We start from the raw sequence: 22159 nt of genomic DNA, 5'->3' as shown, positions 1-22159 counted from the left end.
GATAGAGTTATGTTGGTGGTGTTCAGGTTTTTGGAGGGGAGGCAGACAGAGCAGGAATGTTTCTACGTGGCAGTGGGAGGAGAAGAGGTGGAGGGGGACAATCTCACCGGGGGTTCAATTAGGCAAGAAAGAGGTTCAAGCTTTAAATGTGAAAAAAATATTGTAAAAAAGTAAAGCAGACGGTAAATACTCAAATCCTTCGGGTAAAATACACTCTTTTTGAATTCATGCTTTCCCTAATAAGTTATGAAATGTAGATTTTCAGCCCGGTTTTTCAGTTGTAATGTGAAAATCCGAACAACTGTAAAGTTTTACTTTTGTAATTTAATGGGAGGAGCACCTCCAGTAGCTCCCACTGGACGGAGCGATCTTGCCAGCCCCGTGCCCGTGGGAGGGGAGGTTTTGTCTGGATACGTGGTGGAACTTGAGGCGGGCCTATAGACCCACGCTCAACAGCCTACCCTTCCAGCTCTTTCCAGCCTCAAAAATGGCTACCTCCACTGCTTCCCAGCTTTTTTCTGCCTTATTAGTCGCATTTTTCGTCTCCGTGGTGAACTCCCAGTATGAGAAATACAGCTTCAGGAGTTTCCCCAGGCATGAGCTCATGCCTCTGGAGTCCGCTTACAAATATGCACTGGATCAGTACACCGGGGAGAAGTGGAAGGAGACGGTGGAGTACATGGAGGTGTCTCTGCGACTCTACCGGCTGCTGCGGGACAGCGAGGCCTTCTGCAACCTTAACTGCAGCTCCGTGAGGCTGGAGGACGAGCAGAGGTTTGCGGAGTTTCCAGAGCTGCAGGCGTTTGGAAACGTTATGAAAAGAGCGCAGTGTCTGAAGCGCTGCAAACAGGGCTTACCCGCTTTCAGGCAGACCATGCCCAGCCGGGACACTATAGATGAATTTGAGAGGAGGGAGCCGTACAAATACCTTCAATATGCCTACTTCAAAGTAAGCAGAACTAATAAGGAGGGGGCCTCGAAGGGGTCCCCTAAATGAGATTGGAGTCTCAAACTTTCTTTACCCAGTGATAATGGTTTATTTAACTATGGTCGTGATTTTTCCCCGACGTGCGTTTTGACGTCATCTACGTGCCACGGATGCACAATTGGGGGTCTGCTGTAAGAACTAAACTCTTGTGGTTTATGGTCCATTTTTAAGGAAAGGACATCTTAGAATCGTCAATTTTACACGCACAGCATGGTCACAGAAAGTCGACTGTTAAAGCAAATTTATGAATAGTTCAGGAAGCTGAGAAACATGACAAACGCAGATGATCCCATGTGGAAGTGTTAGTCAATATAGTTATTGTATTTTTAACATTTCCATGCTGGTGATTTCCTCCACATGTCCCAAGGGGTCACCGAGAAGTTTCATTTTAATAGAAACTAATGTAATCACATCATATTGAACTCCCAGTTGCCACAACTAAGCTCATAGGGCAATGCCAAAAAAGGGGGAAGACACACTGTTTTGCATCAGTTTCGCAAAGTAATCTATTAATCTAAAATAATTAAAAATATGCAGCAGTAACGGAGCGTGAAGTAAGATGTGCATGAGAGTGGAGATGTGTGTGAGGAATCAGAATCAGCTTTACTGACGAGGTATGTTTACATATACAAGTTACAGGACTACACCGTGACACAGACATTAATAGCACATCATCTTTATATCAAAGATGTTGGAATCAATGTAATAAATATATAGTTACTATATATCAATTCAATTCAACTTTATTGTATGCAGTTATATTTATAATTATAATTATAGTGCTTTATATACAGTTGAAGTTGAAGCAGATGTCAGTGATGAGGAAACAACAGGGGTCAACACACTGCCAACAATATAAGTTGTGGTCAGTTTTGGTGATTTAAACAGATTAATAAGTGAAGACAAACATCAGCTGATAACTGATAAATGACATCACTCTTACAAGTAAATCTACTGCTGCATGTGACACTCATTTCATTTCAGGTTAGTACCATAGGCTTTGTGTGGTTTCTTTACTGACCAGCACAAAAACAAATCATTTTAATGTGTGTTTTTGTGTTCTAGTCTGACAACCTGGCCAAGGCGGTGTCTGCTGCCCACACCTTCCTCCTGAAACACCCGGATGATGAGATGATGCAGAGAAACATGGCCTACTACAAGAGTCTGCCTGGAGCCGAGGAGCACCTGAAAGACCTGGAGACCAAATCCTACGAGGTAGGCACAGATACATGCTTTAAACACAGTGAGGCACGCTTTCATTTTGATCCTTTCTGATTTCTCGAGGCTTTTATCCACAAGAGGTGTCACTCCCATGTGGCATGCAGCCCACTCTGTTATTGGCTCTGTGGGTGCCCTGACGTGGAAGCAGCCTGTGGTCGTGCAGATCAAACGGGCATATCTGGGAATATGAACTTGCCAGTTTTGGTCTGAGGACTTTAAGGCATCCTTGGCACGGCCTCAGTGGCTACATCCACTTTACTTTACGCTACAAAATTTCATATGTCTTGATATTTATTAGCGTTGTTATGTAAAATACAAGCGTGGGAAGGTGGAAAAAGAGAGTCTGCAACCATTACTTGTCAAAGATTTCAGACAGAAGATAATCATAGTGTTGAAAATGATTAATACTGAGTCCTTCATCAAAGTTTGCATTAACACTCTGGATTGTGTTTTCAAATCCTTTTTTCTTGTGGTATCCCAGACCTTATTTATACGTGCCGTGAGGGCGTACAATGGCGAAAACTTCCGTACCTCGGTGTCAGACATGGAGCTGGCACTGAGGGACTTCTTCAAGGTCTACGACGAGTGTCTGGCTGCGTCTGAGGGACCGAGGGACATCAGAGATTTTAAAGACTTCTACCCCTCGATAGCTGGTCAGCTCATGTCCATCTCATGTGCAGTCATGACTGTTTATTGAAGGCCTAAACTTATTTTCTGTTTAGACCACTACATGGAAGTGCTGGAGAGGAAGGCCGGGTGTGAGAGCGACCTGACACCTGTTGTCGGCGGTTATGTTGTTGAGAAGTTTGTGGCCACCATGTACCACTACTTGCAGTTCGCCTACTACAAGCGTGAGTAGTACTCAGCTGGCAGCTTTGAGCAGAGAAGGATTTCTCTTTCGAATTTCTGAGGTTCGTTTGCTGGCGTTTGACTGTGACTTTGCTTTCAGTGAATGACTTGAAGAACGCAGTGCCGTGTGCAACCAGCTACTTGCTGTTTGACCCCAATGATGAAGTCATGAAGAACAACGTGGAGTATTACAAGTTCCACAAAAGCAAGTGGGGGCTGATAGATGAGGATTTCCTCCCCAGATCAGTGAGTGATGTTCAGATATGTTCACAGAATATGCACACACCTGATTGATGCATCTCAGCCTGGGAAAGCATATTGTGGATTTATTTAAAAAGCTTGTTTTATTTATTTATGTTTTTGTTATGATGATGATGACAAGTCCCTGAAGGACTTATTTCACATTTTTGGACGCATGTTTATTAGCCTTTTTACCTAAAAGTTGTTGAAAAGATCTGTTCGCAAATATGAAGCCTAGCAGGGCACAAGTCTGTGCACTGCAGGGTATCTGTGTTCTTATTGATTTTCACAGGTGCCCATGAGTGAATCCTGGAAGTTTCCACCCTGTTTCAAGCGTTTAATGTTAATTAAGTTCATATAGTAAGCCATTTGCCATATGCAGGTTTATTGTTAAAAACAGATATAAAAATGCATCAGTGCCAAAAACTGCAGTTCCTCCAGCAGCCACTTGAGATTGGCTCTAAAAGTGAGATCAGCGCCATGGACTACCTTGTTAAAAAGCATGTTTACAGCCTGGGAAATAAAATGCTTCTGCATTATTACGGTTGTGGCCAACAGAGGTGGCTATAGTTAGCAGCTGTCTGCTGGGCTTCACCACAGCTGACCTCTCAGTCATGATTGTGGTGTTGGTGTATTTTGTAGCATTTACCTTTTGTGCAGGTAATTTCTCTAACAGCCCATCCAAGAAAGCAGAAGGTTTTATAAGTAAAATTTTATTGAACAAAGTTTAACTTAATTCAACTGAATTTATATAGCACCAAATCACAACAACTGTCCCTTAAATGTGATTTAGATTGTAAGATAAAGACCCTACAATAATACAAAGAAACCCCAACAATTAAACGAACCCTTTTGAATAAGCGCTTGGCAACAGTAGGAAAGAAAAACAATCTTTTAACAGGAAGAACCCTCTGACAGATCTAAGCTGAGGGCAGGCGGCCAGCTGAATGTATTTTTGATATACCAGTAATTTTTAAAAAAAGTATAACTGTTCCTATAAAATGTTTATTGCTTTGTCACAGAAACACACACATCCTAAAGAGGACTTATTGGTTTCTTCCCCGCTTTTGAGTCTTTGGGTCTCTCTGACACTCATCATTTCTTTGACTGTTGTCCTGCAGGAGGCAGTCCGGTACTACAATCAGACCACCATGCAGCTTCAGATGTTGGAGTTCTCCAAACAGCGTCTGGCCAGCGACGATGAGGTGCGTGGTTTGTATCAAAGGATCTTTCCAGGCGGGAGGTTATCTTAGGTCAAGTGAAGTGAACATAAGATGCAGTCTATGCATAAAAATAGAAATACATAATTCCCATTAAATCACAGTTTGGACTGCACTGTTTGCATCTGTGAGCTTGTGTAACTGGGAAAACCCTGGATTCCTCAGGCTGGTCACATGATGACCTTCAGTACAATGTGTCCAGTGTTTATTAGACTGCAATATCACAGACAGCCGTGAGGTGGCAGTGTTGCATCATTTTTCTTTAAGTTATTTTACTGCAAGCACAAGAAGTGTGGCCATCAGGCCAACCCATAAGCCAGGATTACATGCTGTACGTGGTAAATACTATTCAGTTACTGACTGTAATCTCTTCAGTAATGCAGAATATGAGAAATCACAGATAAAACTGCGAGTGTGAGGATTAATGGTAATCCACTTAGTGGAAAAAACCTCGCTTTGAAACAAAACAGCCCCTCCTGAGTTGTCTCTGTGTCATTGTTTTTTCGTGTTTGTGTCTGCAGGGGGAGGTGGTCGAGTTTATAGATGAGTTCCTGGATGAGGATGAGGAGAAGATTCTGCCGAAACACTGAAAAACAACAATTTTTATATTTATCGGGTTTACAGTCTGTGGTTGATCGAGTTTGTTTTACTTTCCTACTGCGTGCCCATTAATATTCTGTTCAGTGGACATACAGCATAGTGGCTTAATAATTTAAAGAAAACTGAAATATTTTGTCTCATCTTTTGTGAATCACACGAGTATGACTTTTTTTTTTTTTTTACAATAAAATAACTTTCCAATAATCACGGCTTTTCAGTGATGTTGTAAAACAACAGCCACTTCCACTGAGAGGATTTCTGAACAACAGCTGGATCAACTGAAGGCACAGATGCATCTCTCAGATCCTGTGTCAGGTCTTTGCTGGATTTGTTCCCTCGCTGTAGATAGAGTTTTAGTCCTGCAACTTCTAATTTTGTCCTCCACTTGTTCTTCAAAGTTGCAAGGAGACACTGCAAACCACGCTGAGATATGATAGCTCTTTGGGAATAGCCCTGCTGGTCAAAAAATACTACTTTATGTCTGTCAAGCTGTGTTGTCTTTGGTATTTTTCAGCTAAAGAAATGGGAACAAATGATGTGCTTTAGCGACAGGCTGCAAATGAAAAAAGTGCCTTAAGACACAATTTAAAACTGGCTCTTTGCTAAGTTCATCCCTTGAGTTAGGTAGCTCTTTGTGCTTAAATGGTTCACGGGTCTGTGTTAAGCCACTTAACAAACAACAGACATTCTCCAGATAAAGGTCAGGTACAAGGACTGGAGTGTCCAAATGTCAATAGAGAAGTTTTTAAAGACCCTCAGAAATTCTGCAAAACTGTGAAGACAGTGATGTAAACCTACCAACCATTCTGATTCTCTTTCACCACATGAGACAAACAGTAAATCATCCCAGTATCGAAGCTGGAAAAACAAAATTTTAATATCTGTTTTAAAAGTGACTTAAATGTTAATTACTCGGCTATTCTTCGTTTCCAGTTCACTGGTCTTTAACTGGAGCCCCAATATAAAGAAACCCAGAGGTAGAAGACAGGAGAGCTGAGCAGCGAGCCCACCAGAGAAAACACTGTGGTGTTTAATAATGTTTGAACATTGAGTCTCTGTGCAGTTTGTCACATGGTGATGTTAAAAACCCACAGGGGAACATTCCCTCTGTATTACTGTGTCTCTCCAACTCTTCGCCTTCTCCTTCTGTCCTGTTTCTTTTATTACCTCTTCCTCAGCTGTAGTTCATCCCACCAATTTCTCTCTTCTGCTTCTTTTTGCTTGGAGAAGCAGAAGCATTAAAAATGTCCTGACGAAAAGACAGAGTAACATCTTTTGCCGTGTCCGCTGTGAATACTAAAGAAAGATAACAACTGAAGATTCCTATAAGTTAGTGCATCTAGTTGACCCAGAGCAAAAGTAAACTAGAAGCCAGAGTTATACCACATATTTATTTGTGAAGACACATACAGTACACATTTCATCTTGTCATAAATCACATAAGGCTGAGAGGACGATGCTGCAAATAACTAGTCACGCTTTTAATTTAACAACGTCTATTTTTATGACCCTTCTTCAGGCATCCTTCATGTGGCAAACCTGTTGTTTTGCCACAGAGTTCGTTGCTTGATAACCTACGGCGTGGGCGAGTACAGTCGCGGTAATCACAGCTGAAGTAAAAGGTAGTCGAGCAGACGTCGCGGAGATGAGCGTACCCTGTGTAAGATATGAGGGGTGGTTTGTAATGCCACCTGTGAAACAAGAAACAAGGTATTTCCACATACTGGTAATGCTGTCGTATGTACAGCGAGTCAATACAGTCACAGATCATATGCACAGAAACACACAGACGTCAGGTACTTAATAATTCCCCGTGGCCTCGCCACATTAACGTCAGTTCATTTTCAGACACCATGAAGGAAACAGATTAAGATATTTCCTGTAAATCAGTTCGTTATTGATTTTGAAATTATGCAAGAAAATTCTTTACCATTAAGTTTCTTTTTTATTAATCAGCGGTCCCTGTTGACAATAATTATAATCACTTCCCATGCTCTTACCCTTATATACTGTTTTATTTACATTCCTACTGTAAAACACTGAAATTTGACCACAAACATGACTATTTGTATCCATTTACATCTGCTCTTTTACATTTTCTAAATATTTGGCACATATGGAAAGATGGCACATCGATAACAAAGAATGATAGAGTATTTTTAAAAATCCTGAATGCATTCATCTCTGTTTGGCAGAAATTGTCACAACACTGATATCTACTCAGACATGAGCAAATATTCCCAGAGTCCAGTCCTCTGTAACTGCTCATAGTGTAATGACTTATGACACATTCGCCATTATATGTGTGTGTACACTCACCGGTCACCTGTTCAACTCCTCATTAAAGGAACTATCCAATCAGCCAATCACAGCAGCAGCTCGAGGCATTTAGGCATGCGAACATGACGCGCTGAAGTTAAGACTGAGCATCACAATGGAGAAAAGAGGTGATTTAAGAACGTGACAGCTGATAGCGAGGCAATAGTAACTCAAATAACTACTCGTTACAACCAAGTTTTGCACAGGGCGTCAAACCTCGAAGCAGATGACCTTCAGCAGAGGAAGACCACACTGGGTACCACTCTCATCAGGTAAGATCATGAAATTGAGGCCAAAATTCACCAAAACTGGACAAGAGAAGACTGTAAAATTGTTGTCTGGTCTGTTGAGTCTCAGTTTTTGTTTTCACATTAGGATGGTAGGATCAGAATTTGGTGTAAATAAAAATTCATGGATACATGCTGCCATGCGTTAATGGTTCAGGCTGCTGCTGGTGTAATGGTGTAGAGGACATTGTCTTGGCACACTTTGTACCCTTTTAGTACTAAATGAGCACCGTTTCACCACCACACCCTACATGAGTATTGTTGCCGACCATGTCCCCGTGCACGCCTCTTCCAGCAGGATGACACACCACGTCGCGAAGCTCGGATCATCTCAAACCGCTTTCTTGAACGTGACAATGAGTCAGCTGTTCTCAAATTGGCTCCACAATCACCAGATCTCAATCAAACAGGCAATCTTTGGGATGTGGTGGAACAAGAAATTCACATCATGGACTTACAGCCGATAAATCTGCAGTACCTGTGTTATGATGTCATGTCAATATGGACCAAAATCTCAGAGCAACGTTTCCAGCACCTTGCTGAATCTATGCCATGAAGAATTAAGACAGTCCCTTTTAGAATAAAAGGGATGTAAAGTGGTATTTGAGTGTATATCAATCTCTCTGTTTTAGGGCAGTGGAGTCCTATTTTTGATCATTTGAAAATCTAAATGCACTTTTTATTAAACTTTTGGCTGCATTGAAACTCTATTTAAACTGTATTTATTTGAGGCTGTGGTTCTTTTTCACCACAGTGTTTAATCTGTGGTTAGTTGGACTGATGTCAGGATCTACTCTGCTTCCTCGGTCGGTACCTTCAAACATAATTTACTGCTGGCTGGCGGATTGCACAGACCTGCGACACACACACGCACACTATCACACACACGCATACATGTGGCTGAGTCTGCAATCTGGATGCCTCTTTATGTCTCATCAGCTGAATGTCAAAACCAACACAGACAAGAAATATTTCTCCCATCAGACTCCACCTCTTATTTACACCTTTCACCAGCCTCTTTTCTTTCATCTCACCCCTCTCAGTACTCTTCATGTCCTCCCGCGAACCTCCTGTGGTGAACTAGACCCTTTTTTTTTCCATAAACACAATACACAGAATATCAAACAATGCACATCAGCAATAATACAAGCACTCAACAAAAACAACAGCAAGAAATCTTCATCAAAATGTCCAAGAGCTTTGGAGAATGAAGTTTCAGTTCCTATATTCAGGCAGTGCTGTGCCTCATGTTGTGGTTTTCCTACATGTTAATATCTTTAAAGTCTCGCTTCTCAGCTTCTGGAGTTGAATCCAGCCTGGTTTATGTCCAGGTAGATGCCAGAGCTTTAAAAATCATGGATAACATACAAGGACTGGTGGATTTCCTCAGAACTACTAAGTGACAGGACTATTGCCATCTTGTTTCATTCAAGTTTCACTATGTTAAGCATCATTACAATATTTTGTGCTAGCTTTTTTAAAGTTTATACCTAAGATCAACAGTTTTCAACTGAATCTTCCCATCCTTCCCAAAGGAAGAGTGTCTGTGCCAACCTCTCTCCCCTACACCTTTTGCTGCATCTCTATCTGTTGGCCCTGTCTGGCCTGACTTTGGCCCTTCCCATTCATCTCATACGCCGAACTCTTCTGCTGCTGTCGTCGGTAACACCACACCGCGACAATGACTGCAGTTGCGATGACACAAATCGCCACAACAATGGCCGCCACAGTGGGGCCTCGACCGGAAGAGCTCGGAGGGAGGGGAGGGCAGGCGTCATCCACACAGATCGTCTCTCCCATCTCCCCTTCCTGCTCTCCCCTCTCCCCAGTCTCACCAGGCAGGCTGAGCACTAAGCCGTCCTTGTGCACTGGAGGGCTTGGGCCATGATCAAGGAAGGGATGATCGGTAATGTCAGCCATCCAAGAGTCGGTGGGAACTGCTTGTTGTGTGCTGTAGTCTCCGGTCTCAGAGTATGAAGGAGAGTCTGAAGGCTCCAGAAGGTCAGGGGCAGGGGTCCCGATGGAGTCAGGCCACACCTCCTCTAAAACCCCTAGTTCGAATTCACGCACCGTGGTGAGAGACTCTTGCTCCTTGGGCGAGCTGGTGTAAGGTCTAGGAATTTCCACCTCAGTGGGTCTGGGCGTCGTCTTGACAAATCTCCTTCTGTCTTTATCCTCTGGTTTCACCCTCTCTGTTACGGAGTCACCGTTTTCGAAAACAACAGGGTAACCGTCCAGCCACGTGTCATCTGTGGCTGACTTTCCGTCTGCTCCCCTCTGAGTGACGTTCTGATGCTTATCGGCTACCACAGAAAAAACAACATGCCGACGACTATCATCTTCATGGCTATCGTGATCATCATAGCTCTCAGCGTCTTTGTGTCCAAAATCATCGTGATCATCAAGGTCAGCATAATGGGTGTCGTCATAATGTATGGCACGGTCATCGTGGTCATCGTGGTCATCGTGGTCATCATGGTCATCATGGTCATCATGGTCATCCTGGTCCAGATGTTCCTCAGAGACCTCATGATGTTCTCCATTATGATCATCATGATCCTCCTGGCTTTTGTGTCCGTCGTAAGTATCATCTGGATCGTCGTACTCCTTGCGATCACGGTCCTCCTCATGTTCGCCCATGTCATAATGCTCCTCGTGATCGTCATAGCTTTCATGGCTTTCCCTTTTGTCCAAATCTTCATCTTGACCTGGTTGCCTCTTGTGCTCATCGTGGTCTTCCTCTTGGTGGCTGCCGTCTTGATCGTCATGGTGGTCATCTTCAAGGATGTCGTCCTGGTCATCATGGCGGCTGGTGTCAGGATCATCAAAATCATCTCCTTCATGATCAGGATCATCAGCATCAACGGGATGTTGACGATAGGGCCTTTCTTGACTCGTGTGCTCAATGCTCTCCTCAGATCGGTCAACAGAGGTTCTCTGTGTTGTCTGCGTGGCTGGATTGATGAAGACCTGAGGTTCTTCCTCCTGGAAGGTCTCAGAGGGGAACCAGAACATGTGTTTCTGGGAGAGAAGAGAGACGGGTGCTTCTGTGGCTTCCACTGTATCAATCTTGGCCACCTCAGTTCTCTCCTGCTGCCTCGTCCGAGGACCTACCAAGTCCTCACCAGCCCGTTCCTCATTTTTTTCTCGTTTAACTAAAGCTCCTTCAAATATTTCACTATCTTCAGCCACTTCTCCTCCCACTTTAAGCTTTCTGCTCAGGTCTCGATGGTCCTCCTCAGCTTTGGCTCTAAAACTCGTCTCTTGCTGCTCCACGCTCATCTCTCCATGTGGGTACGCAGCTCCATACACTTCCTCGTGTGCATCGCCATGAGCCTCTAATGGTGTCTCAGGTTGGCGCTCTGCCTCTATGTAGGAATCTGTGAACTTGTCCTCGTAGTCTGTGTGACTCACCTCATCTGCAGAAAGACAAAATAGAAATGTGTAAACTTTCAAGTCAGATCAAGTATCTACATTTATTATTTATTATTTTATGACTCAAAGAAAGTTAGCAAAAGTTCCCAAGATATTCAATGCCACCTCTTTTAATTAAATATGATGCCAAAGGCAGTCTCCAGTAGATAGGCATTGCAAATTCTCTGCTCCGCTCTTTGGTAGCTTCATAATGATGCCAAGGCTCTGAAAAGTCACGGTCCTACCAAGAAATAGAAAATAAAACCTACACAAAACCTAAGAAAAATGTTTGTTTTTTGTTTTGTTTTGTGTATTTTCAATGACATTTAGTGGCACTGCTGGATAGATTTTGAGACCTTTAGCTGGAGCCAACTATTGCCATCTGTTTCCACTGATCATACTGAGCTAACATAATCTGGCTGCTGGGTTGGCAGACCCTGACGTCACTGATTCTTGTTTCCAAACCAGCAAAATGTCAGTGTCACTCTTGAACCAGTTCCCCTGGTACACAGCCAGTTCTTTAAATCAGAAACACAAAAGAAAAATGGTTTGAGATTATGATCAAAGCTGGACCTCAAAATGTCTGGGTAGAAAACAGATATTTGTGACCTTTTAGAGGCTCCATTAACTAAACATAGCTGCCAATATTGTAAGAAAATTCAAATCTAGAGTAGTTTTCCCTGGAAAGTTTATGAACGACTGCTTTAGATTAAAAGCATGATTAACTGTTAGCTAATAATCCACACAGGCCATGCATTTTGCCTTTATAAAGGATTAGCGACACAAGCTAAAGCACCAGTAACACCATTTCCATCCCAGCTAACAACTGAGAGTCTGTTCAAACACAAAGAATCAAACTCTGACCACAACAGCCTCTTACCTTTAACACAAATCTGCACCAGTCCATACCACTCCCCACAGCTGTCACACAGCAGGCTAAAGGCTGTGTGTCCACCGGGCATCACGTAACCTGGGACACATGTGTACAGAAGCTCATCTCCCATCTCGGACCCAGAGTGACTCTGCAGGCGTGCATTAGGAAAAGATGGGGGGTCTCCACATGGCTCATCTATCAGCAACAAGCATATAGATGCACGTATTTAGTAATAGAGCTGTTATACTTATTCCATAGGAAACAGTGTTCTCTGTAAATGTCAACCAATGCTTATCAGCTTTATAATATCAGTATATCATGTGTAATAAGAATGAACGAATGAATTCTGGACATGAAGCAAAAGCTTTTATGTAAAAGAATTATGTGAATTTTAAGAACATGAGGATAAAGCATGAATATTAAACAGAATCTGGTCCAATCTTCATGGATAATGTTGTGGATAACTATGCATATTAAAGTTTTCATCAAGGGTGATGGAAAGCAGGTTCGAACCTTGTCGAACTTTGGATTCAGGCGAAGGAATGCCAGGAATTCTGTGTCTGCATCTTTGCATGTTCAGGCTATGCTTTGTCTCTGAACCTACTTTTATTTTCATGTACAGGATCTCGAGGTATAGCTGAGGTGAGCAGGGTATTTGCTTTGGGAACCTCAGCTTTTGTGGATGATGTGATTCTGTTGGTTTAATCAGAGCGTGACTTTCAGCATGCACTGGAGCGGTTTGCAGCCGAGTGAGAAGCAGGTGGGATGAGAATCAGCGCCTCCAAATCCAAGGCAACGGTTCTCTGCCAGAGTACAGTGGAACGATGGGGAGGAAGGCTGCCTCAAGCAAGAGAATCCAGTCATCCTGGGATGTCATTCACAAGTGATGGGAAGGTGGAGCACGAGATGGATTGGTGCATTGATGCAGCATCAGCAGTAATGAAGACATTTTACCGGACTGTTGAAGCAGAATCTCTGTGTCTACGTCCCAACCTTCACCTACGGTCATGAAATCCAGGTAATGGCCGAAAGAATGAGGTCACAAAAACAAGCGGCCAAAATGTGTTTCCTCCACAGGGTGGTTGGCTAACCTTAGAGAGAGGGTGTGGAGGTCAGACATCTGTGGGCATCACAGAGTAGAGCCACTGCGCTTGCATTTTGAAAGGAGATAGTTGAGGTTGTTCGAGCTTCTGGTTAGGATGCCTCCTGAGTGCCTCCCTTTGGAGGTTTTTCAGGGGCACCAGTTGGGAGGAGATCCCAGGGTGGACTCAGAATCTGCTAAAGACATTATGTATCTATTCTGTGCTGGGAAGGTCTCTGTATCCCCCAGGAGCAACTGGAAAGTGTGGCTGGGGAGAAAGATATCTGGGATACCCTGCTGCCAACTTGACTTTAGATAATTAAGATAATTAAAGATCAATACAGTTTGTTTTGCATTATATCCATAATATATTGTTAAATTCTAATAACAAGTGTTTTATTGTTTATTATGAACTAAAATATGATTTAAAATGTAAAATAAAGTTTAAAAATCCCCCAAATGGTTATTCAAAAAGACATTTTGACTATAGACTGTAGTGCAACTTCTTTTTACGTGTTTCAGATTAAATGTGGAATCTTTAATTAGTTCAGTGTAACGGTGTGAGTGGGTTTCCCTGACAATGGTGCCTCCAGGGATCCTGTATTTAATATACCCAACCATAACTAGACAATAAGCTGTGTAGTTGGTTTGCCTGTATCAAATGGATGTGAAGTGTTCACATGTGCTCCCACAGCAGAGAGTGTCTGCCAACCTCAGGGTGTGTGGCACATGGACAAGAGAAATCTTCCAAGTTTTGATCCAAAACCTGGCAATGATGTGCCAGATGTGATGTGTGTCTTTTAGTTTCAGCTGCATCAGAACTAACACACATTCATGGATCCAGTTGTTTCACATCACATTTACATTTACACACACACACAAACCTGAGTCATTCATGTCCTGATCGCTACTACCATTCCTCTTCTACGATCCTTACGTACTGTGTATGTTTTCGTGTGGGTTTACTGACCTTTGTCTTTGATGCAGAAGGCGTCCAGGTGCGTTGCGTCCTCTGTGCCATTTTCTGTCCTCACTTCTACAGCTTTCAGCACACCGCCCACAACATTACACACTGTGGTCCTGGAAATAAACAGACATGATATCCATACTGCATAAAATCAAGTCACATGTTCACACTCTCATTAATTAACGTGACATAACACTGACTTGACTATAGAGGAGCATTTCACAATTGGTCTGTTGGTCTCTGTTGCTATTCTTTCTCTTTGTAACAGCTGTGCTATATTTTGTGCACATTTTGAGCATTCTTAATTTAGTCATCGTCTATTTAATTCTATTTAATTACCTCCAAAGAGGTTTGCGCTTTAATTTTAGCTACTATAATTTTAGTATTTTTGAGCTCTTCTGTCCGTGTGTGATGTACCTGCACAGTTTGCTAACAAAGCTTGCTAGCATTATCAGAACACTTATGTTCACTTCAATAGAGTAATTCAGCAAACATGGCTTAAACCCTGAAATCATCTCCCAGGTCAAACCTGGTTGCAGTTCAGTTCCAAAAACTGAGCAGGACCTGGACAAGATGTTGTTGTTTGCACTCCCAAATAGATGGTCTGACTTGAACATCTCTTAGTGAGGGATAAATATAGATTAGATTGGTGCATTGCAAATGAGATGCTTTGTAAACAATGTGGAGCAATTCTCACCAGTAAAAACATGACAGAATTTTACGCATTACATTTTAGTCAACTGAATCAACTTTAGATTTAATCTAGGATAATCTTATGGTATTTAGTCGACTGAAACTAATTAATGTTTTAATCTAAAAACTACTAATAAAACTGAATCAAAATTTGCTGTCAAAATGACCACAGAGCTGCTATTTCTCTTCTCATTCTTTCTATCAGATTCTTTTTTTAATTGTTTCATCTAAGTGATAACAAGATTGTAGAACACAAGTTTTATCTTTTTTAAACATCCAGGCAACATTCAACAAGTACCTCGAATTAGTGTCGAGGTCGTGTCTCCAACATCGAGTTTGCTTTTTAGTTTTGAACTAGTTTTCAGCCGTGAACAAGAACTATCGCTACAGTCATTCAGCGTTGAAATGTTTGCTGAGTAGATATGAAAAGTTTATTATAGCATCTTTGTGACTAGGGAAGGGCACCGGTTCTGACATAAACGGTAGTAACCAGCGCACATTTCGGTGCTTTATTTCGGTGCTTTTTTTTCCTGAGCTGTGATACACTTCTAGCCAATCATTTTACGTTTTCAAGGATAGTAGGCAGGCCCAGGTACATACGTTCTTTTAGAGCAGAGCTACAGATTAAAAATGCCCAAGGCGAAGCGGTCAAATGTCTGGCTGTATTTCACAGTGAGGCTGTGTAGCTGCTCTTGGTTCTTTAGTCAGACCTTCACCTCACTTTAAAAAAGCCAAGATAAGACTGCCCACAATGCCTCAAAGCAGTGGATTGCAAACCAATGAATAATATCCATCAATTATTTACAGTCTACCAGTCTGCCATCATTTATTTACAGGCCTGACCAGCATGCTGGGAACCAGTGGACTAAAACAATATGTAAAAAAGAGCTAGCTCCAAAGTAGAATTCTGAATACAATGCATTGGAAATGTTTTGAGTATTATATATTTTTTGGCTTTATTTTTGTATTTTTTTCTGGGAGATTATGAATGCAGGTCATTAACTTGTAATTAACACTGAAACATTCCTCTACATATTCCCTCCACCCCTGATATCTAAAGCTGTACCTCTGATTAAGTGCGCATGTGGGAAAGTTGACTACGCACACAGTTTATTCACCACCACTTGATTTGTTGCCCATTTAAATATTATTGCAGTATGACATCAGGGTCCAGGAACACACATCATGACTCAGATATGTTGCAGTATCAGCGGCTGTAGCCTTTGGCACAGTGTTATCCCACGCTGATACATTATGGATAGATGTTCCCAGAGAACAAGCCTTAGGTTACAGCCAACTTCAAATAGAGAAGTCATAACATTGTGGACATAAAGCAGCGCATATTCCACTGGGACTGAATGAGCACAGCTCCTACAAGCTGCAGAAGCTACTAAAGCTGAGTGAATACTCTATTTATGTTGCAGCATAATCACATTATTAACCCGTTTATCATTCAAAAACACCAGATAAGACAAGGCCAATCAGATTATGTTCCCACAGAGGCTGGCAGTAGCAATCAGTCCTGTGGGAAAATTCAGAAATATGAGCTTTAACAGCAAGTTTGATTGGTGATATTAGTTACTAAGAATCATTCTATAGAATAGACACTGGGTGTGCATTTGATCTAAACAAAGCATCACTAATTGGAAATAATGTAACTAGCAGGGGCGCCAGTTTAGCTCAGCAGATTGAACAGGCGACCCATAAACTGTAAGACTATTGCAGAGGCCCGTGTCTGAATCTAGCCTAAGGTATTTGCTGCATGTGTTCCTCCTGCTCTCTCTCCCAGGTTTCCCCTCATCTTTCAACCGTACTGTCCTGATAAAGGCTTAACTAGCAGTGCATTGAGAGAGTGGAGCAGGTCAGACTGCATGCGTGTGCCATGTTAGCTTTGCTTTATGGGGGAGAGAGTCTGAAGGAGAAAAGAAGAAATCACAGAGAAAGCACTCAGAGAGGCAAAAAACACTGACGACTGTTTAAAAATTTAACTTTCATCCCTGCAGGTATCTGTGCCCGAGAAGAATCCATCACCTGACAGTGCGTGACTGCTACAGGGAACACCCAGAAGTATGCACGCATTCATCTGAAACGGCCTTAATTCATTTTTCTTGTATAATGGTGTACAGAGGTACAAAATGACTGACAGGTCAGAAGAAGATGTTAAGGTGGAAGAGTCAGCGTAGGAGGCACTTGTTAAAGCTCCTAATAGACCTACAGACTTATGTCATACACATCTGAGGTGGTTAACTGGCACTGACGCCAGTCTGGAAGCATCACAGCTCACACACCAACGACACAATTATTCATCTAAGCAACCAACATGTGAGTGAGGGAGTGGGTGAGGGTGGCCTTTACACAACCAGTGGGAGTGTGTGTGGTAAGGTGGGCAACAAAACAGGAAAAAAAAAAACAGAGAAAAGGATGGAGGGACAAGAAAAACAGACAAAAACATTAATAAAATACCTGCAATCAATGTATTTTTACCTTTAACTAACATTGATTGATGAGCTAGATATATATTAGGAACCACCATGCTGCGCTTCAGAGTGATGATTTATTTATGATGAAGACCACGCAGGAGAGGAGGATGAATCGGCTGTGAATCGTATTTCCCTCACACACTCTGCAAATTCACAGCCCATAAATAATCAGCGCATAATGTCCGAATGACTGCAGCACCTTCAGCTGTTGGACTGCTTTTCTTACTCTGTGTTTCCTGATATATTAGAAGAACATTCTGGTGCTTTTCTGCAAAACTGCCTCCAACACAGACCAAGGTTGTCTGTGTTTCCTGAAAAAGTTACAGGAAAAGTTCACTGTATCTGAATATACGTCAGATTCCACGTCTGTCATTGTCACTGCTCGAATAAGCCGTCCAAAAAGGAGGTGTGTAGCTCCTGACTTCAGCAGACGGAGCTGTGGTAGCAGGGTGATATAGTGTGAAACGCAGTAAGGGAGTGTGAAAGCTGATGTCCGCTGATCAACATGTACAGAGCCAGCGGTGTATAAAAGGAAAAGATGATACGTCCCTAACCAGATATGTTACAAGCATATTATTGTATGTTAGAAACTCGGTGGGCACTTTGAACCAGGTTAACCCCTGAAAGGCTTTATTTCTCAATTGTTTCATTGAAGTCTCTGTTCATTTTTATAACGAAGTTTCCAGTTTGGGAGTTTCGTTGTGGTTGACCAGCCCTGTAGGTGGAATAGTCGGCCGCTCCCTTATTCACAAAGGGTCACTACAGCAGGATATGCTAAATGCCCTTCAACCTTGATGAAAAACAAGGTTCAAGAAATCTGTGAAAGAACCCCAGCACTCACAGACTAATTGTATTTTATAGTCTCTAATATACTGTAGAGCAGGGGTGTCAAATATAAGGCCCGGGGGTCAGAATTGGCCTGGCAGAGATGCCAACCCGGGCCACACTGGATGTTTTTTGAAAATGTGATCGAGGGCATTGACACTGAACTTCTTTTTCTCGTACTGAGATAAAATGTGCAGTTAAACGTCTTTACACTGAGAGAAAAAGGGGATTTTTACGTAAAAGTTTTGAATGGACTCGTAGTCGTGTCATTTAGAACAACCATTAATAATCATTTGGATTTTGGCTTACATACACCGAGAATTTCAGGGTCAACTTAACCATTTATTGGTCAAACAAAGAGCACGCTTTGCTGTGAATGGACCCAAAAAAGCATCTCAACTATTATTCATTAAAAGCAGGCATGTGTTCACCAGGTGTCTGCGTCCATTTAAAAGGAACATGTTTCATACTCTTCATACATTTTTCTATTAGGAGCTGCAGTGTAGGATACTATAGTAGCAGTAACAGTGTTCATGAGGTTTTATCCCTATAATCACCACTTGTCAGCTTCATCTCCGTTTAAGCAAACCGGGTACCCCTCTTCCTCCAGGCCCAAATCTGCTCTGTTCTGAAAGCTGTGAGTGTCGTTGCCGTGGAGATGAGAGGTGTAAATGGAGGCAGTTGTCGACATGACACCCCATCTCAGAATTCCCTCCTCCTCCAGGAAGAAACAGAGGAGTCTTTCTCCCTCTCTGCTTCCTCTCTCTGCTTTTTCTCTTTCCCCCCTGAAATGTGTCACTCTTCTATCTCCCCGCTCGCTTTCTTTACTTCCTCTCTCTTTCATCCATTCCCGAAACCTCCGTCTCGCACACACACACCATAATGACCTCTGACATCTCCTCTGAAGACAGCTGCTATTCTTACCCTACTGAGCCCCCGTAGAGCCACCCGCGGGTGCACGGGGAGAAGTAGCACTCCACCACAGCGTGACGAAGCTCCTCTACTGATGCCAGGCGGCCGCGGTGCGAGGCACAAGCTTGCTCAGCATCTCTGAAGCCCTGCAGGTCAGAGGAGTTCCTCAGGTCCAGCACAAACACTCGACCTGAGGAAATGCAAGGAGATTAACATTAAATAACATTTTATACAAACAAATTCAGGATAATAGCAGAATGTGTAGGAAGTAAATATTTTTGAGGACTTCTTAAAGCCTCACTCGTGAGTGTGAAATCTCAGCGGCACAGTCGTGGATGTGCAAGGATCTGCTTTGCTCACCCCCCTGTGATCATTAATTGACTGCAGGAGCGATCGCAGCAGCATACCGGTCCTGTCATTACCACCCCGTTCTCACATCACGGCTGTCCAGTAACACAGGACAGAAATGTGCTCCAGGTTCATAATCGCAGGAGTCACGTTTTTGAAATATTTACACGACTCTGAGATAAACCAAAATAAGCTGTATCTGGCACAGAGGAGAAGTCTTCCTTCGAGGCTTTCTGCCAGACAAGCTCTCTAAAAATGTGTTGCTGAAAGGCTGTAGGAGGGCACTGGTGAGACAAGCTGTGCACGGGAGCTGAAGTTGCTGCTTATAGTCGTTCTTCTGAGTTTACTGAATACCTGCAACTTCAGAGAGTTATCTGCAGAGGCGTGATCAAAGACAGCTGTCTTTCATCTGTGGGTTTTAGGTTATTTTGAGTTTTGTGGTTGTTTATTAAGAACTTTTAGCTTTCTTTTCATTATCATTTTAAAGCCTCAGTTTTGATGACTGTTGTAGACGGAGACATATTGTCATTTGTTTGTATGATTCTGTTACAGCGATTATTCTGTTTTAAGTTCATGGTTCGATATTCGTTTAGTGTCCCTGGTGTCTCTGTGCATCATGCTTAAATTTCTATCCCTGATTTATCACTTCCTGTTTTATTTTGACAGTCATTTATCGTTTTGTATTTGCTTTTACTTCCCTTGTCTTGTTGTCCCTAATTATTTTCAGTTCTTTTTTTCTCCACTCCCCCTGATTAGTCCTCACTGTGTCTCTGAGTATTTACGGTTTCATTTTCCCCCATCTGCATCTGTTTCACCTGCTCTTGAGTGTGTTTTGCTTCTATTTTGGATTTATTGGTGTGTTTGCCTCATTGGACTTGGTTTTTATTTTTGACACATCTGTTTATGAGCCCTGCATTTGTGTCCTTTTGCCGCACCTTGTGGCAAAAGCTGCAGCAGATGACACAGCAGCAGTTCTGTAATTATTTATAGCTATTAATAATTTTTGATGATGTTAACAATTTTTTCTTATCAGTTTTTTACGTTTCAGACAGGTGAGCAGTCACAGTCAATGACTGCCACCAGCTGCAAGATCACTTTTGTTTTATTGTCAATAAAAGTTTGACCCATTTAATTAAGTTCACAATATTCTTTCTTGTCAATCTTAAGTTTCTATCTTCATTCCTCAATTTGGTCCATATATGCAGGAGTGTCATCAAGGATGTTTCCTATAACTATATAAGACAGAAACTGTAACAACTGTAACAATGAAAGCACATTTACATTTAGGTTCCTCTAAATAAATTATTCTCTGTGCATTCACTGAATCTTTAGATCCCAAAGTCACAAATAAAAGAAGAATGCAATTTGGACTGCTTATTATTCATTTTTAATAAATATCTCAGATATTATGACAGTGTGTCGAGTAACCTTAAGCTACATGGAAGAGAAGCATCTTTTTTAAGCTGTTTGGAGGGCTCGCCTGCACTAAATGAAATTTCTCAAAAACCTATATAGCTATCGATCCACGAGGGGGCACCAAAATCTAAAGTTGCCTAGAGCATAAAAAGGGCTAGAGACAGCCCTGCTAATCAGCCACTGAAAATAATATAAGAGAAAACTTTTTAGCAACAAAGCAGTAAAAAAAAAAATCTTCTCTCGTGCACTCTAAAGGTTTGAGAATGACTGCTGGACAAAGCAGACCACTCACACAGCTTAGAACAAAGAACAAAGTGCGGGTTTAACGGGAGAAATAGTGTGGTGTAATTGTCTCTTTTGCCATTAAACATTTATTTTAGAACACCTTTTGACTCTAACAGGCTTGGTGCCAATTGCTGGCGCGCTACGCGTAATTGGCGCACATCACCACCACAGCTTTAGCAAACGGACAAAATTAGATCAGAAAATAATTTTACAACGAGGTGTACGGGTTATTTCAATGATTTCAAATGTTTACTTACCGTCTGCAGTTACAACAGTCACCAGAAGACAAACCAGGCATCCAAACAGCAGCAGTTTGTGATAACAGCGATCCAGCATCTTTTTTCTTCCGTCCACAGCTGTACACTAACTGTCAACTCTTATTTTTAAGAGAAAAGAAAAAGTTTTCAAAAACTTCAAAAATTTGTATTTACAGGCTTACAGGGTTAAGCAAACTCCTGCTATTTCCCTGCGGGTGGCAGAGGTTGGCTCTGGGAAGGTAAGGGGCTTGTTAACAAGTGAGGATGTTAACAGAGCTGCTCAGGAGCGAGGCGGTTATCGCCCCAAATAGTCGCACTGGCAAGCAGATGGAGCACCTGTGTGAAAACTCGCGTGCACCCGCTAGAAAACAGGCAACGTCACGCCACAGTGTCTTGAAGGTGGGCAAAGAAGAAAGAGAGAGAAAGAGAAAAACTTTGGCTGCAGATTAAAAGGGATCCAGCCTGCTCAGTGTTTATGAGCTGGAGTAAATAAAAGCCTGTAAACTAGGAGTGAATGTACATTTACGATGATATTAAACACTCTCTAACAAATAGAGGACCTGTACACCCAAACTAAACACATCCCAGACCATAATAATCTTGATTAAGGTGTACTGGAGCTGCACTCGTGCGAGTGTGGATGTGCGCGTCCCATTTGGTGAGGGAGATAAATACAAATGGCCCACACGAGCGCATAAAAAACATCCAGGCATTGTCTCAGTGAATCTGCAGGTGAAGATAACACACACACACACACACACACACACACACACACACACACACACACACACACACACACACACACACGTTACTGTCTAGAAAAATAAAAGCTATCACCGCGTGCACATGCGTTTGTAAACAGAAACACAGGAGATATCCATTT

General features: G+C 42.3%; 2 protein-coding genes across 2 annotated transcripts; one reads left to right on the top strand and one right to left on the bottom strand.

Annotated features, from left to right (window-relative positions):
* The first annotated feature begins 376 nt into the window (after positions 1-376).
* On the top strand, positions 377-6387 carry crtap (cartilage associated protein). Its single transcript, XM_082521819.1, has 7 exons — positions 377-949; positions 2054-2203; positions 2691-2862; positions 2932-3060; positions 3159-3304; positions 4420-4503; positions 5040-6387. The coding sequence occupies exons 1-7, from the start codon at positions 488-490 to the stop codon at positions 5106-5108; spliced, it is 1212 nt and encodes a 403-aa protein (XP_082377945.1). The 5' UTR covers positions 377-487; the 3' UTR covers positions 5109-6387.
* Positions 6388-9287: 2900 nt separating this feature from the next.
* susd5 (sushi domain containing 5) lies at positions 9288-21378 on the bottom strand (the record flags this gene model as incomplete). The annotated part of the gene is made up of 5 exons (XM_082521789.1): positions 21277-21378; positions 18983-19160; positions 14064-14173; positions 12019-12207; positions 9288-11143 (listed from the first exon to the last, which is right to left on the bottom strand). Exons 1-5 carry the CDS (start codon positions 21353-21355, stop codon positions 9288-9290), a joined length of 2412 nt encoding a protein of 803 aa, XP_082377915.1. The 5' UTR covers positions 21356-21378.
* Between the last annotated feature and the right edge of the window lie 781 nt (positions 21379-22159).

The sequence above is a fragment of the Aulonocara stuartgranti genome (assembly GCF_965226115.1).
Source record: "Aulonocara stuartgranti genome assembly, chromosome: 22".
NCBI lineage: Eukaryota > Metazoa > Chordata > Actinopteri > Cichliformes > Cichlidae > Aulonocara > Aulonocara stuartgranti.
The sequence above is the reverse complement of the archived record's forward strand: the minus strand, read 5'-3'. Positions and strand labels throughout refer to the sequence as shown.